Here is a 13,218-nt window from a genome sequence, read left to right as displayed (position 1 = left end):
TTTCTCTTTTAATAAATTTTATTTATGTGAATATTATTGTTGCCAAAAAAATATTTTTAAATTTTTACAATCCCGATTACTTCGAACTAATAAAATATTACAGTAGTCCACTTGAGATAAAAATTATATTATGTTTAGGTACTGTTTGGGGTTGTTGTTGCAGACAGCAACAACAACTTTTTGCTGAAAAGCAGGTGAAAAACTGTTTGGTAAATCTAAAAGCAGCTTTTAGCTGAAAAGCTGCTTTTAGAAAAAGCAGGTCCTCTCATGCTTTTGGAAAAAGCTGTTTTCAGCTTTTGCAGAAGCTGTTATAAATTTCATTATCAAACCTCACCAAAAAAATTATTATTTTTATATTATAACTCAAAATAAGCAAATATCAAAAAAATTACCAAACAGTTATCTGATTTCTACAACAGCACTTTTTTTACCAGCACTTTTTCTGACCGCGCAGCAATTTTAACAGCACTCCCAAACAGAGCCTTAGTTGGGAAAAAGTCAATTTTTTTTAATATCACCAACTTTTTTTAAATTTTAAGAATAATTTAGAGATTGAACAGAAAGAAATTCTTTTTGATTTTCAACACTTCTATTTATTTTGGAGTTTCTTGTACCAAACAAAAACATGAAAATAAATATATGTATATTTAACGTATGAAGCAGCATACATTGTTCAAATCTTCAATAACAACACATAATGTTTAAAGGTTAAATGACATGATGGATCCAAAAACAAACATTGTTCAAGTTTAATTAATTAAAATGTTAACTGAATGAACACAAGTCTAAGAAACATCAGTGAACCTACAATTAAATTGTGGCTATTGTTGACGTATGTTTTTACTTTGGTTGTTTACTTTATTTCTCTTTTCTATTTTCTCTTTTTTTTTATTTTCTTTCATTTGTTTTTCTTCAGTCTTTTTTATTAATGTGCCACGTCAACAGATAATCTGTCATTCCGTCTGTACTTCCGTTACTTTGATACCATTAAGCGAGTTTAATGAATCACTTGAGACCCCGTGAAAATCAATGATGAATTTGTTACCATTTGTCGACTTCAGTGATGAGTTTGATAATTAACCTTATCTTTAATTATTTCATTCCCTTCTCTTCTCCTCTCCGAAACACATTATCGGTTTCCCCACATAGCAACATTAATTGTCAATATCTTTAATTATTCCCTTCTCTTCTCCTCTCCTCTCCAAACCACATTATCGTTTAGTGCTAAGGCAAATTTTCCATTTCGCTAATGCATTACATGACAATTTTGACAAAGGCAAAAATAATCCTTCAACACTTACTAAGCATATTTGGAAGCAACGCAAATTATGCAAAACTAAAGAAATCAAATATAGAATGAGCTCCTTTTTCATCTTTTCTCTATTTACGTTTTTACTGTTAATAAACACTGAATTTTGTTACATGACAACCTGTTCACCCAAATCAAATGATCAAGAATTTGTAATATACACTATGTACATAAGAATTAGAAGACATTTTCTTTTTTCCTCCGGCTAAGCTGGGTTTTTTTACAAGAACGTGTCGCATCAATTAGTTGTTGAGCATCTTCTTCCAGAAAGCAATAGCTGGCATTTTTTTTATCAGACAGATTACCTTTCTACAAAGAGCAAGCACAATTAAAGGGCAGTACGTAGAACAATCGCAGGTTTCGGAAGCAAATACATATCAACCTGCCACAGTAAACAACATGTGAAGCTCATTAGTTTGCAGCAAGATCACAAAACTATAAATGCAGCTATACATATTGTATACATAGCAAGTTCCTTATACTTTACATACCTTCCTCAGAAAAAGCAAATACACCCCCAAGCATGTCATCACTATCCGCTTCTTCATCCGAAATTGCTTTGTTGCAATGACTTGCTCTCTCATCAACGTCAGTTATATGTGCTGTTAATTCATTACTTTGATCAAGATTTTTTGATTTACAGTATCCTTCTTGAAAATAGTGTCCAAAATCTAGCTGGCCCTGGATATCTTCATGCACTAGCTCTTCTTCAAGAATGTTCATACTCAAATCAGAACGGTTAGAGCTTGTGTTTGACACATCACCTGTCACAACACTACTTGAAGAAAGAACCTCTTGGGCAATATTCCCCACAGAAGGTGAAGTCTTGTTTGAATAGCTAGTATAATTATTAACATAATCTTCCTCAAGAGCAGAAAGTATAGTTGTAGATAGCGCAGGAGAAATTAAAGTGTTAACTTCTTCACCAATGTAGCTCTGCTTCCGCTGGGAACTAGCCCCTTCATCCCCATTATTCTCATTTAGGATAGAGTTAAAGGAAGGATGAGATTTTACAGTATTCCTATACTCTCGTTCTGCCAGAGCTGTTCCAGAACTTTGTCGCCCTGATTTACAATTAGTCAAGTATAACACTTTATATTGAAGGGAGACAGAACTATACTTGGCAAAAAACAAAAAACAAAAAAAAAAAACTATACATTTTGATATTACAAGATACGAGAGATCGCATACCAGTCTCTGAGTCATCAACAGATCCAGGTGTCACTGGTTTCGCATGGGAGCAAGCATTATCCAAGTACTTCTCTTTACCCTCATCACTCAAAGAAGATGAAGGTAGATATCTACCACTGTTGAGGTCCCTGCAGGAATTTATCAAATAAATCCACTACTCACATGCAAAGCAAATAGTTCAGAAAATTCACTAAAAGGTATGAGTATTCATAAATGGATGGGCGACAGCCAATAATTGGTATATGCTTGCAAACATGGTGATCATCTCAAGCCTAACAAGAATTGTTACGAGAATGATTGTTAATTCGATTACATCTTCTGTTTCATGCAAAAACCAAAAGGAAAAGAAAATACATCCTGAACTTGATCAATATGATTACCTCTTTAAGAATAAAAGAAATCACAGGGAATAGAAAATTTAAAGTGCTTAATTTGCATAGCAATTACATAACTTAAAGAACATATAAACAGCCTTTCCATAATATAACAGAACCGCAATAGATACTCAAAGAGGTAAATGTGTGATACACCAGCAATATATTCTTATTTAATTTTAAAATTTTAAAGACTTGATCAAAAAATGAACATATCAACGTATCCATGCAGATCACCTGTGAATGTATCAGTTCTTTGGTCAAATACAGAGTAACAACATGTACCAATACTTACGGACTACATTTACATTACCTTGTACTTCAAATTTATGGCATGTTATGAATGAAAAATAGATGCAAATGCAACTAAAAGGTTATGATTTTACTTACATTGATTACATTTAGCCGTTCCAGGGACTATCAACTATTGTTTATGTTTCATCATATTTATATCTCTTATTTCATGGGCTATACTTTATGAATTTCTAGTCACGTCGGTTAAAAGATTAATTATAGTAAAAATGAAAGACGAGGATAAATAGGCCCCTTACAAATAATCAATATAAGCAAACATAAGCCAAAGCTGAGAAACATTCTATACAACTAATTGTCAATAAACATAAATAACTATATGGTAGATCAGTAACAAAAATTATCAAAGACATATGGGCCGTTTGGCTGGGCTTAAAAGAAGTGACTTATTGCTTAAAGTAAAGAAGTGGATTATAAGTGATAAGTTGGTTTGGACTTATAAGTTATTTAAGTGTTTGGATAAATTCATTAAAATTCATGACTTATTAGGTATAAAAATTGCTAAAATAATAATAAAATATCATAAACTATCTTTTAGAATGATCCTACACATTGTTGTGAAGTTAAATTTCGAAAAAAAAAATAAGTCAAGAAAAAAAGCTAGCATTTCTAACTTTCAACTTCTCAGCTTATAAGTCACCAGAAGTGCTTCTAACTTCTTTACACAAACACTCCGCAAAAAGTAGAAGTTGGCTTATAAGCTAGAAGTCGGCTTTTAAGCGGTTGCCAAACACCACCATAATATATATATATATACATACATACATACATACATACATACATACATACATACATACATACATACATGCATACATACATAAATACATGCATACATACATACATATATATAAGTGTGTATATATATGACATAATTTGTATACCTGCATACACATAATGTAATCATGTTAATTTGTCAAACAGATCACAAGTAATAGTACTGAATAAATTAGTAAAACAAAACTTCATGAACAAATTGCTCAACAGAGGGTCTTTCTTATTTTCTTGAGAGTTTCTCTTTTCTTTTTAAGTGCCGATTATAATACACACTATTCCATGTATGTTTAATATAATTATACTGAAGTCTTATATATCAAGCTTCATCTTATGCACTATCAAATAAATTGCACCAAGATCCTATATATCAATATCCATCTTACATTCTATCAAATCTGCACCAAATTATGACAAGTATTACACCATGGTATTGATCTCCATCATATGATTCCCGATCAAAGGTTTAAAAAAAACAGAGAAAGAGCAAAAACGACAACACATATAACTACAAAACTTATAAAAGAAAAAGAAAATTCTAAGAACTGTAGTCCAAATAGTTCCATGATATGAATACCAAAGGCCTAGGTACTTAAAAATAATAAACCGAGGGACCACTGATAAATTACTAGAATGAAGACAAAATAGTTTAAGAAGAAAGAGCGGTTACTCATCAGTGTCCACAGTCAAAATGAAGAACAAAAAGTAAGTGCAGTACCTAATCAAGCAGTGTGTACTAGAGCGATCAAGAACTTACAGCACCCTTCTTAAAGACAGAATACGCTAAGCTTGTAGACATTGGAACTCTTTGCTATGGAAGAAATTGATTGACTAACAAAGCACTAAATAAGAGTGGGAACAGCCTTCAAAAGCAGATAAAAGTAATGAAACAAAAAAGTGGAAGAATGTCTGTGTGCAAACATTACCAGTAACCAAACCAACTATACACAGTGAAACAAATTCTGAAGACAATTTAGACGGTAGGAACACAGGAATCATCTGTAAACTTGATTCTATTTAACATAGTGTAAAAAAATTACTTCAAAACTATATAAAAGTTACTTGAAGACTCTAATGATTACACGACTTAATTGGTTAAATATTACTAATCTAGCAAAATATGTGTATAACTTATGAACATGATTGAATATAAATAAATATGAATTCGGGTGAAACAGGTTTCGAGAGCAGATATGATGTAATGAAAAAAAGTGGAAGGGAGACCTGTGTACAATCATGCAAGTAAATCAAACAAAACATACTTTGTGAGTTAGTATCTTATAAATTATAGACATTTGTAAACCTAATTGCATTAACATTGTTTATAAATGATATACTCAAGATTTGCATAAAAGTTACAGGTAGAGGTGGCAAAATGTGTGATTGGTTTGGTTTTGGTTCTCATAAAATGAATTTAGTTTGGATAAATGAACCAAAACCATTTCCAAACCATTTATTAATAAATGTGATTATGGTTTTAGTTTGAATTATGGGTAAACTAGTTTAATAAGTAAAAACAAGATGAACAAAAATTAATACACTCAAGTGACAATGTAATGAATGGTAAATATAACAATAGCATGTGTGGGTGTGTGAGTTGATGTAGTGGTTCAAGCTCTTGGCTTCTCCAAGAAAGGTCATCAGTTCGAATCACCATTTGTGTGTGTGAAGAGTTATAAGAAATTTTAAAAATGAGACACAAATATAGTTAGATCCATATTTTGTGAGAAATGTGAGACTAGAAACCAAACCAAATCCATTTTCCTAAATGTGATTTTATATTGATCCAAATTCATAAATTTGGTTTGGTTTGGATTGGTTTAATGGTTTTGCAACCATATTGCCACCTCTAGTTACAGGTGAACTCCAGGAAAAAAATGGCTCAACAAGATAACTGTTACTATACCCCACCCACCCTGATTCTCCTTCCCCCTTGTAGTTAAATTTACATATGATAAGCAAAATTTACATACGATAAGCACAGAACTTTAATTGATTACTACGAATCTTACCATTAACAACAGTAATAACATGAATCATGAATGGCTTTAAGTATTCGTTGCTACAATTATTCTCAAGTTTCAAGTCCATCTGCCGTTTCTTAAATTCTTTATAAGCAACAAAAAACAACTAATGGTGTGCTCTTAAGTCTCAAGGCTTCCAAAGTGCAGCAATAGGTATTGGAAATGCAGTTGATTATTTGTCCATAAAGCCAGAATTAAATTACTCTCACAAAATATGAAGACTGCATTAAACAAAAACAAGGATCCTTGTTAAGGGTATCTATACTGTTTTACAGAGTATGAAATATGCGTGTCTAGGAGAATGTCGTTATAAGAATGCAGAAATTTAATTATCTCTCAGTATAATCATTTCCTATACTCGTCGTTTGAGGGCATATCCTCTCATTTAGTGTGGGCTCAAATGTTCATCTCATTGAAGGCTATTAACTCAGTAAAGAATTATAAGATGTCAACATTTGCATATGCATCTTTACCTTCTATCAGCCCATTCAGGATGGATCCTGTGGAAATGGTCAGTGACTGGCAATAGATCCTTCCTTCTTATTACAATCTCCCGAACAGGTAGCTTTTCAATCTCAGTTTCTCCATCATTACAATATAAACCCCGTCTCTCCCCTTCAAATGGCAGAGGACTCAGTGCATGAACATAAACCTGATTCAAACAAAAAAGTATCAAAAAGTATATATGAACTTAATATATTTTAGACATACGATTAAAACATTAAGAACATTATCCATTTAACCTATATATACCTGAGACTTTTGCCACATTGGTGTCCTGCCAGATCTCATCTGCACCTCTGCATTAGAAAGATACCAAGGGAAGCGATCTGGTTGTTTGACCATATCCTTCAATTTAGTACCATCATCTTCATAATCAGAGGCATCCATAAGTGTCTCTTCAGCATTGTGACTACTACAAATACTTCCACCTACAGATTCCTCTCTTTCAGGCCAATCTGCTCTTCGGCAGACATCCCACCATTGAACAGGGCCGACTTTCACCTTTAAATCCTCGTCTTGTACCTGCCCTAGCGAATTAGTCTCGTTTCTCAGAGAAGATTCACCTTGATCTCCACCCATATAGGGCAACAGTTCATATTGAATTACACTGCCAGAAGGGGTGTAAACCATCAGGTGTTCCAATGCATTTACGTTTAAGGTTGTGGGCTGTAACTTGCCTATAGAATTGTGAAAAACGGCAGCAACAACACCAGATGGAGCTGAAAGCTTTCCTGCAGCTGACGAAGCAGCATTGCTTACAGTATTAAGCCAACCTGAATTTTTTATCCTGCTCACAACAGAAAGGGTAATAGGAGGGGGGGGTGGAGGGTAAGACTGCTTCAGTGTGTAAGAGGAAGTAGACCACCATGGCACAGAAAGAACAGGCAATAAAGTGGCTCCATTTAGATTAGAAGTTTGCATTTGAAGACCAGTCTCGCCACCAAAAGGTGATAAAACAAAAATATGACCAGTTCCCCTGGATGAAACAATAGCTATCCACTGACTGTACGGACTGAAACAAATATCTTGAATCACCTGAAACATTAATCGGGAGTATAAATCTATAGCATGCATATAAGCAGCATATTTTATAAGATTGGCATCTGATTCAAAAAGCATCAATCTTACTGCCGCTGTTATGCCACGATGGAGCTTGTAAAGGTGCACGTGAGAAGACTTCCAATCATAGCTATGAGTTCCAGATCCATTTCGTGAGTACAAAGGCATGATTCGAAAGATATTTATATTGTTACCATGGATAGATGCAGTAACCAAAAGAGTTCCACTTGGGTCAAAACAAAGAGCAGATATTGGACTGGTGTGGGCCCTGAACTGTGATACAACAGCCTTGGAAACAAAATCTTTTATAACAACCTGCAAACAATAAATTAAGAATAAAATTCTTAATATCGGCCAAAGAAAAGATAATATATCTATATAATTTCAATGTACGGCTACACCTAAACAAAATCTTTTGAAGGAAATTTAGCAAAAAAAAAAAAAAAATCTTTTGAAGGAAAGATCCATTTATTCTCCAAGTAAGGTATATGGATGTGCGAGTGTAATAGTGTATACAGTAAGATGAAACAAAAATTCAGGTTCTTTAGTTAAAAATTTCAACAATTAACAAAATCTGCAACAAAAGGATAAACATTTAATTAAGGGAATACTTACAGTTCCGGCAGTATCTATGTCGTTTGAATGAGCTGCAGTCCGACCTACTTTCCAGCTTGAACTCGAGGGAACTGGAGAACTAGAACCATCAGGAAGAAGTTCATGATAGTATTTGGACCACGTTCTGTATCCCATATCTCCAAGATTAATTATCCCCGTAGCTAAATGCTTACTGGATTCCATCGCATACCGAGCCACCAGATTCCCACTGCTGGGTGAAGTAGATGGACTAACACCTGGAGATGGACTGAGACTCTGTGGACTTAGGCGTCCTGTGTTTGATAATAGTGGATTATTGGAAGCATATGCTAACCATCTTGATCCAACAGCCATGGGACCATAACCAATATTGACTCCACCAAGTCCTTGGCCTCCCAAGTGTGGCAGAGGATACGTGAGCACACTGAACATACTTTCAAGAGTGAGAGCGTCAAAACAATAAATCTGCAGTAGGTAGACGATAGTCAACATAACAGTTGTAAAATATTTCTATATATAAAAACTAAATACATACATGCTCAGAACATATACGATATACCCAGTTTAAAAATGCTAGGAAACACTAAACATTGGCCTTCAGAGTATATTGACCACAACGGTCTAGTCATGCAGCAAAATCGCGAAAGTTTACGAGAGAGAATGAAATCAAAGGAAAAAAGAAACAAAGCTTGTGATTAAGACTCTGAAAGCACTATTGCAACCTAATATCCGGGCTTCTAGCCTCTTAAAAATCTTATTTGACACTTTACCTTAATACTAAACCGAAACAAATATACCCAGTCTATCCCACTTAGAACAGGGTCAGATGTACACAGACCATACCCCTACTTAAAAGTTGGGAGGCGATCCACATGTATATAAAAAAGGTAGGAGACATGTTTTACATATTAATGTATTATATCAATGTTATTTAATTTAAATAGGTGAAGAAGATATATATATATATATATATATATATATATATATATATATATATAAAACTGCCCTTTTCATGCATAGACCATGAACATGCCACAGGTTATTTATTGTATTTTTATGTATAAACTTAATACACAATAACACAAACTAATCTATTAAAAAAGGATATGCTTTCATATGTATGCACAAAAAAGTGGAATCGTATCTCATGAAAATTTTATTTCCCTCAGTATTGTGATGCATCGCTTGTTTTGCAAATGGAGGGATATAAGAGTACTTAACATCATGCTCGTTCGACATACCTTCCTTCTAACACTAATTAATAGATATATTTAAAGTAAAACCTTTCTTGTCCAAATATTTTGCAAATTCCTATGTTTATGATTAATAATGCACCTTAAGCAGCACGGAGGACATAAATTTATTTAATAAATTATAGCATCTAATACCTGTATCTAATAACAAAGCTAATTTGACAATATTATATAACAATTGAATGAACAGGCTTACTTGTGCAGCCAGACCAACAGCCACTATTTTTGAGCTACATCTAACCATATACACAGCGGATCGGAATCTTAATACATGGACATAACTGTGAGATCTTAACGAGTAAAAACGGACAGCTGTAGGAGACTGTATTGCAGCTCCCACATGAGGCTCATTACTATGCCTGAATGACACATCCCTACCATACTGTACAGGACCTGAATTTCTTGTCTCTTCACTTGCCACAACCAAGAGCAATGGATGTGAATCCATGAATCCTTCACGACCATTGCCCTTTGCAGGAATTGGTTGCATCTGCAAGAATGTGACAGCATCATCTCGGCGTGATACCAATTCAGTGACATTGGAAGCATCTTCAAAGTCAAGAACCTGAAATCCATTCGAATAGCCAAGTAGCAGAAGTGTTTTACCTACTGAAGGACCAAGTTCTAATCGATCAAAGCAAGCACATAACACCTGTCAACCAGAAAATTCACATAGCACTCTATTAAGTATTTCGTGGTAGTAGACCATTGGCAGTTCTTAAGTGTAAAAGGAAACAATAATCTTCAAATGTAACAATAGCATACAAGGGAAGAGAGTAACAAGCCAAGATCGAACATAAAAGTCAATATGTTTGAGCAACTTATGATGTACACCTTAAACAGAGAGAGCAGAAAGGTAAGTATGCGCAGTTCCACATTAAGCCTTATGGTTATTAACTCTATATAGGCATAACACCCTGCTTCTGCTGCTTCCAAGTTAATAGAGACAAGAGCAGAGGAAGATGATTCATGCTCCCAAGTTTTATATCAGAAGCACACATAGAGAAAGTAAAATGACCTCCACTTTCACCCCAAACATGGGATAAAAATGAAGTAAATAGAAACCCCTGAAAATACAGATGCTTGTATTCCTAGTATGATCTCATTCATTCCCATCCATATCTCTTAAGACTCCCTCTCCTTTAAATTAAACCTCTGGAGCACACTAGTAAAAGTCATATTCTTACAGGCCCTTTACTTTCCAATACTTTCATAAGCTTTCCTTCCTAAAACAAAGCCATCTAGTAGTCCAACTGCTCAAAGTGAACATATATGTTCTAGTGTGATTGAAATTATCTGCAGTCATCTTTCCCACGGTCTTATATTATCGAAAAAGCATATTGTGTGACCAATACTGGGAACATCTAACCACACACTCTGATCCATTATGTGTCCGAAATTCCACAAAATCTTGAGCAACATTGTCGAATACAAATCATCTAAATATTTAATTCATGCAACTAAACTTCTGTGTAATCTTTATCTTTGTCAATCTCTATTCTAATTTGGAAATTATAATTTTTAGCACTAATATAAAAGAAACCTATATCAGCACATTCGTACCCAACTAGAGATCTGAAAACCCAAACTAGCACTGAAGACATGGGGCTAGACAACAAAATAACTATATAAAGATACCTTACAAATGCATATTAGGCAGCTTATGACGAACAGAGAAGCTGTTTTATGTTCACAAATTAGGTCTGACCAAGACGTGATTATAAGTCGAATCAAGAAAGCACACATGATTTCAATACATATGATGGGTTATTAATTTCTTTAGTTCAAGAAATTTGTAGAAGTTTCTATAATTCTTCAATTATTAACCACAAATGGTTGGTCAAATCTTATCGCCCCTATTTGGATTTTGGAAGCCAGAAAGTTAGACAGATTATGCAGGACAATCAAATTAACATACAGTAAAGGATTAGAACCTCCAAATATTAATTATACAACTACAAATACATACAAGTATAATTATCAATGCCATCATGGAAAATTAAATTACAAATACAATATTTGTGGGTCATTATTAGTTTAAAATGCAGTTTCTTGTACTAGAAATGCCTTATAATACAACTTCATTAAACAATAAATGCATATAATGGCAATCAAAAAGAGACCAAATACAACAAATACAAAATCCAAGATCGAACAGCAAGAAAAAGACAAATTAAAAAAGAAGCAAACATTCACTTTCCCAAAAAGACAACAGCAATAAAAGCATTTTCCACTTCCTAATTCAGGCAATACGTTCTATCCAAACCTAAAAATAGTAAAGTCTCACTCAAACAAAACTTCTAAACAAAGTCAAAATTTCAATTAACATCATATCCAAAAAACTAAACAACGTATTCAAACAAATATCAAGGTTATCAGTTCATCAACTCTAAATATACGAAACACACACAAATTCAAAGAAACCTAACTTATCAACAATTACCTAGATTCCTAAATTATCGATTCTAAAAATACACATACGCAGTAGCTATCATCTTACAATTTATTGAGATTCTACTAATCATCCATACACAAACTTACAAGTTACTAATTTCTCGAAAAATATAATAAACCTAACTTATCAAGCATTTCCAAGAATCTTAACTATCTAATTAAAAGAAATACCGAAAGAAGGAAAAAATATCATACATCGAAAACTCGAAAAAAAATAGAGAAAGAGCAGGAAAAACGAAGACCTGGTCTTTCTTGAGATCATCAGCATCAGCGGCTATAGAACCAGCAACAGAAGCACTAGCAGAGCGAACATTAGACGACACCGTTTTGATACAAGAAGAAATAAGTTTGAACGAGTTAGGTAAGAATCCATTGCTACTCTCGCTCTTCTTCTTGTTGCTATTGTTGTTGTTTAGGTTTCTCCTCATAATCGAACAAGTGATTTGAAGTCACCGGAAAGTAAGAGCTCCGTCGCCGTCGCCGCCGTCGCGCGCCACCGGGAGATCGGGCATTTAAATCGGAGAAAACAGCGGCGAGTATATATGAGTAATTATATCTGTGATTTTGTGTTGTGTGAAATGTGTAAAGTTGTATTAGTTGTGTTGGGTGTTTGGGTTTGACCTCAACTTCAAGAGACGGTTCTTGTTTCTATCGATACGTCTGTATGTATATGTGTGTGTATCATACATGTGGGACTACATGATATGATATGCGAAGTGGGTTATTTTTCGCAAAACAAAATGGTGCCCAAAGTAATTCCTTATTTATTCTAAAAAACAATCTAAAGAAAATATTATTAAATTATATATAGTGATCATGGATATAGAAATCGACAATCATATTAATAGGTTGATCTATTTATTTAAAATTTATTAGAAATTATCAAAAATTTAGATGAGGAATACATAGATTTTTCTGGTACGAAATGAGCACTTCAAATAGGTTCATTTCTCCGGCCCAAAATATGATTAATCCGTCATGAGCTACATGAGCAATTTATTTCATTTTCTAAATGGTCTTTAAACCCCTCATGTTCGTATCATTTAATCTTTATCTTTATTATTATTATTATAGATAAAGATTATAAATTATTGAGACAATTTAAAAACGGTGTTTCCTTATTCTGGGATCCTTTTTCTTTGTTTTAAATCTTTTCAATCAGTGGGTTTAGACATTATTTCGGTACTTCTTAATCCTTACAAAATGGCAGCAACATACCTCTTTTATGATTTCCTTGTATCAAAGAATCATAGGGTTAATATTCGAGCGAGTCACTAAAGTGGGCTACAATTATCAAGTTGGTCACCGAACACAATACGGTCTCAAATTGGTCACTCAAGTCAGTTATATGTATCTGTAAATATGAGTTGAAG

At 33.7% G+C, this 13,218-nt stretch overlaps 1 protein-coding gene across 1 annotated transcript; it reads right to left on the bottom strand.

The window, feature by feature from the left end:
* Positions 1-1,350: 1,350 nt before the first annotated feature.
* Positions 1,351-12,521, bottom strand: LOC108202672 (autophagy-related protein 18h). Its single transcript, XM_064085624.1, has 9 exons — positions 12,088-12,521; positions 9,588-10,043; positions 8,160-8,603; positions 7,614-7,859; positions 6,735-7,520; positions 6,455-6,633; positions 2,501-2,628; positions 1,801-2,373; positions 1,351-1,691 (listed from the first exon to the last, which is right to left on the bottom strand). Exons 1-9 carry the CDS (start codon positions 12,271-12,273, stop codon positions 1,687-1,689), a joined length of 3,003 nt encoding a protein of 1,000 aa, XP_063941694.1. The 5' UTR covers positions 12,274-12,521; the 3' UTR covers positions 1,351-1,686.
* Between the last annotated feature and the right edge of the window lie 697 nt (positions 12,522-13,218).

The sequence above is a fragment of the Daucus carota genome, chromosome 9 (assembly GCF_001625215.2).
Source record: "Daucus carota subsp. sativus chromosome 9, DH1 v3.0, whole genome shotgun sequence".
NCBI lineage: Eukaryota > Viridiplantae > Streptophyta > Magnoliopsida > Apiales > Apiaceae > Daucus > Daucus carota.
The sequence above is the reverse complement of the archived record's forward strand: the minus strand, read 5'-3'. Positions and strand labels throughout refer to the sequence as shown.

Coding starts and splice junctions, on each gene's coding strand:
- LOC108202672 (XM_064085624.1), bottom strand. CDS start 12,273: ATGAGGAGAAACCTAAACAACAACAATAGCAACAAGAAGAAGAGCGAG. Junction 7,860..8,159: donor ACATAGATACTGCCGGAACT/GTAAGTATTCCC, acceptor TATTGTTTGCAG/GTTGTTATAAAAGATTTTGT. Junction 7,521..7,613: donor ATCGTGGCATAACAGCGGCA/GTAAGATTGATG, acceptor TTAATGTTTCAG/GTGATTCAAGATATTTGTTT.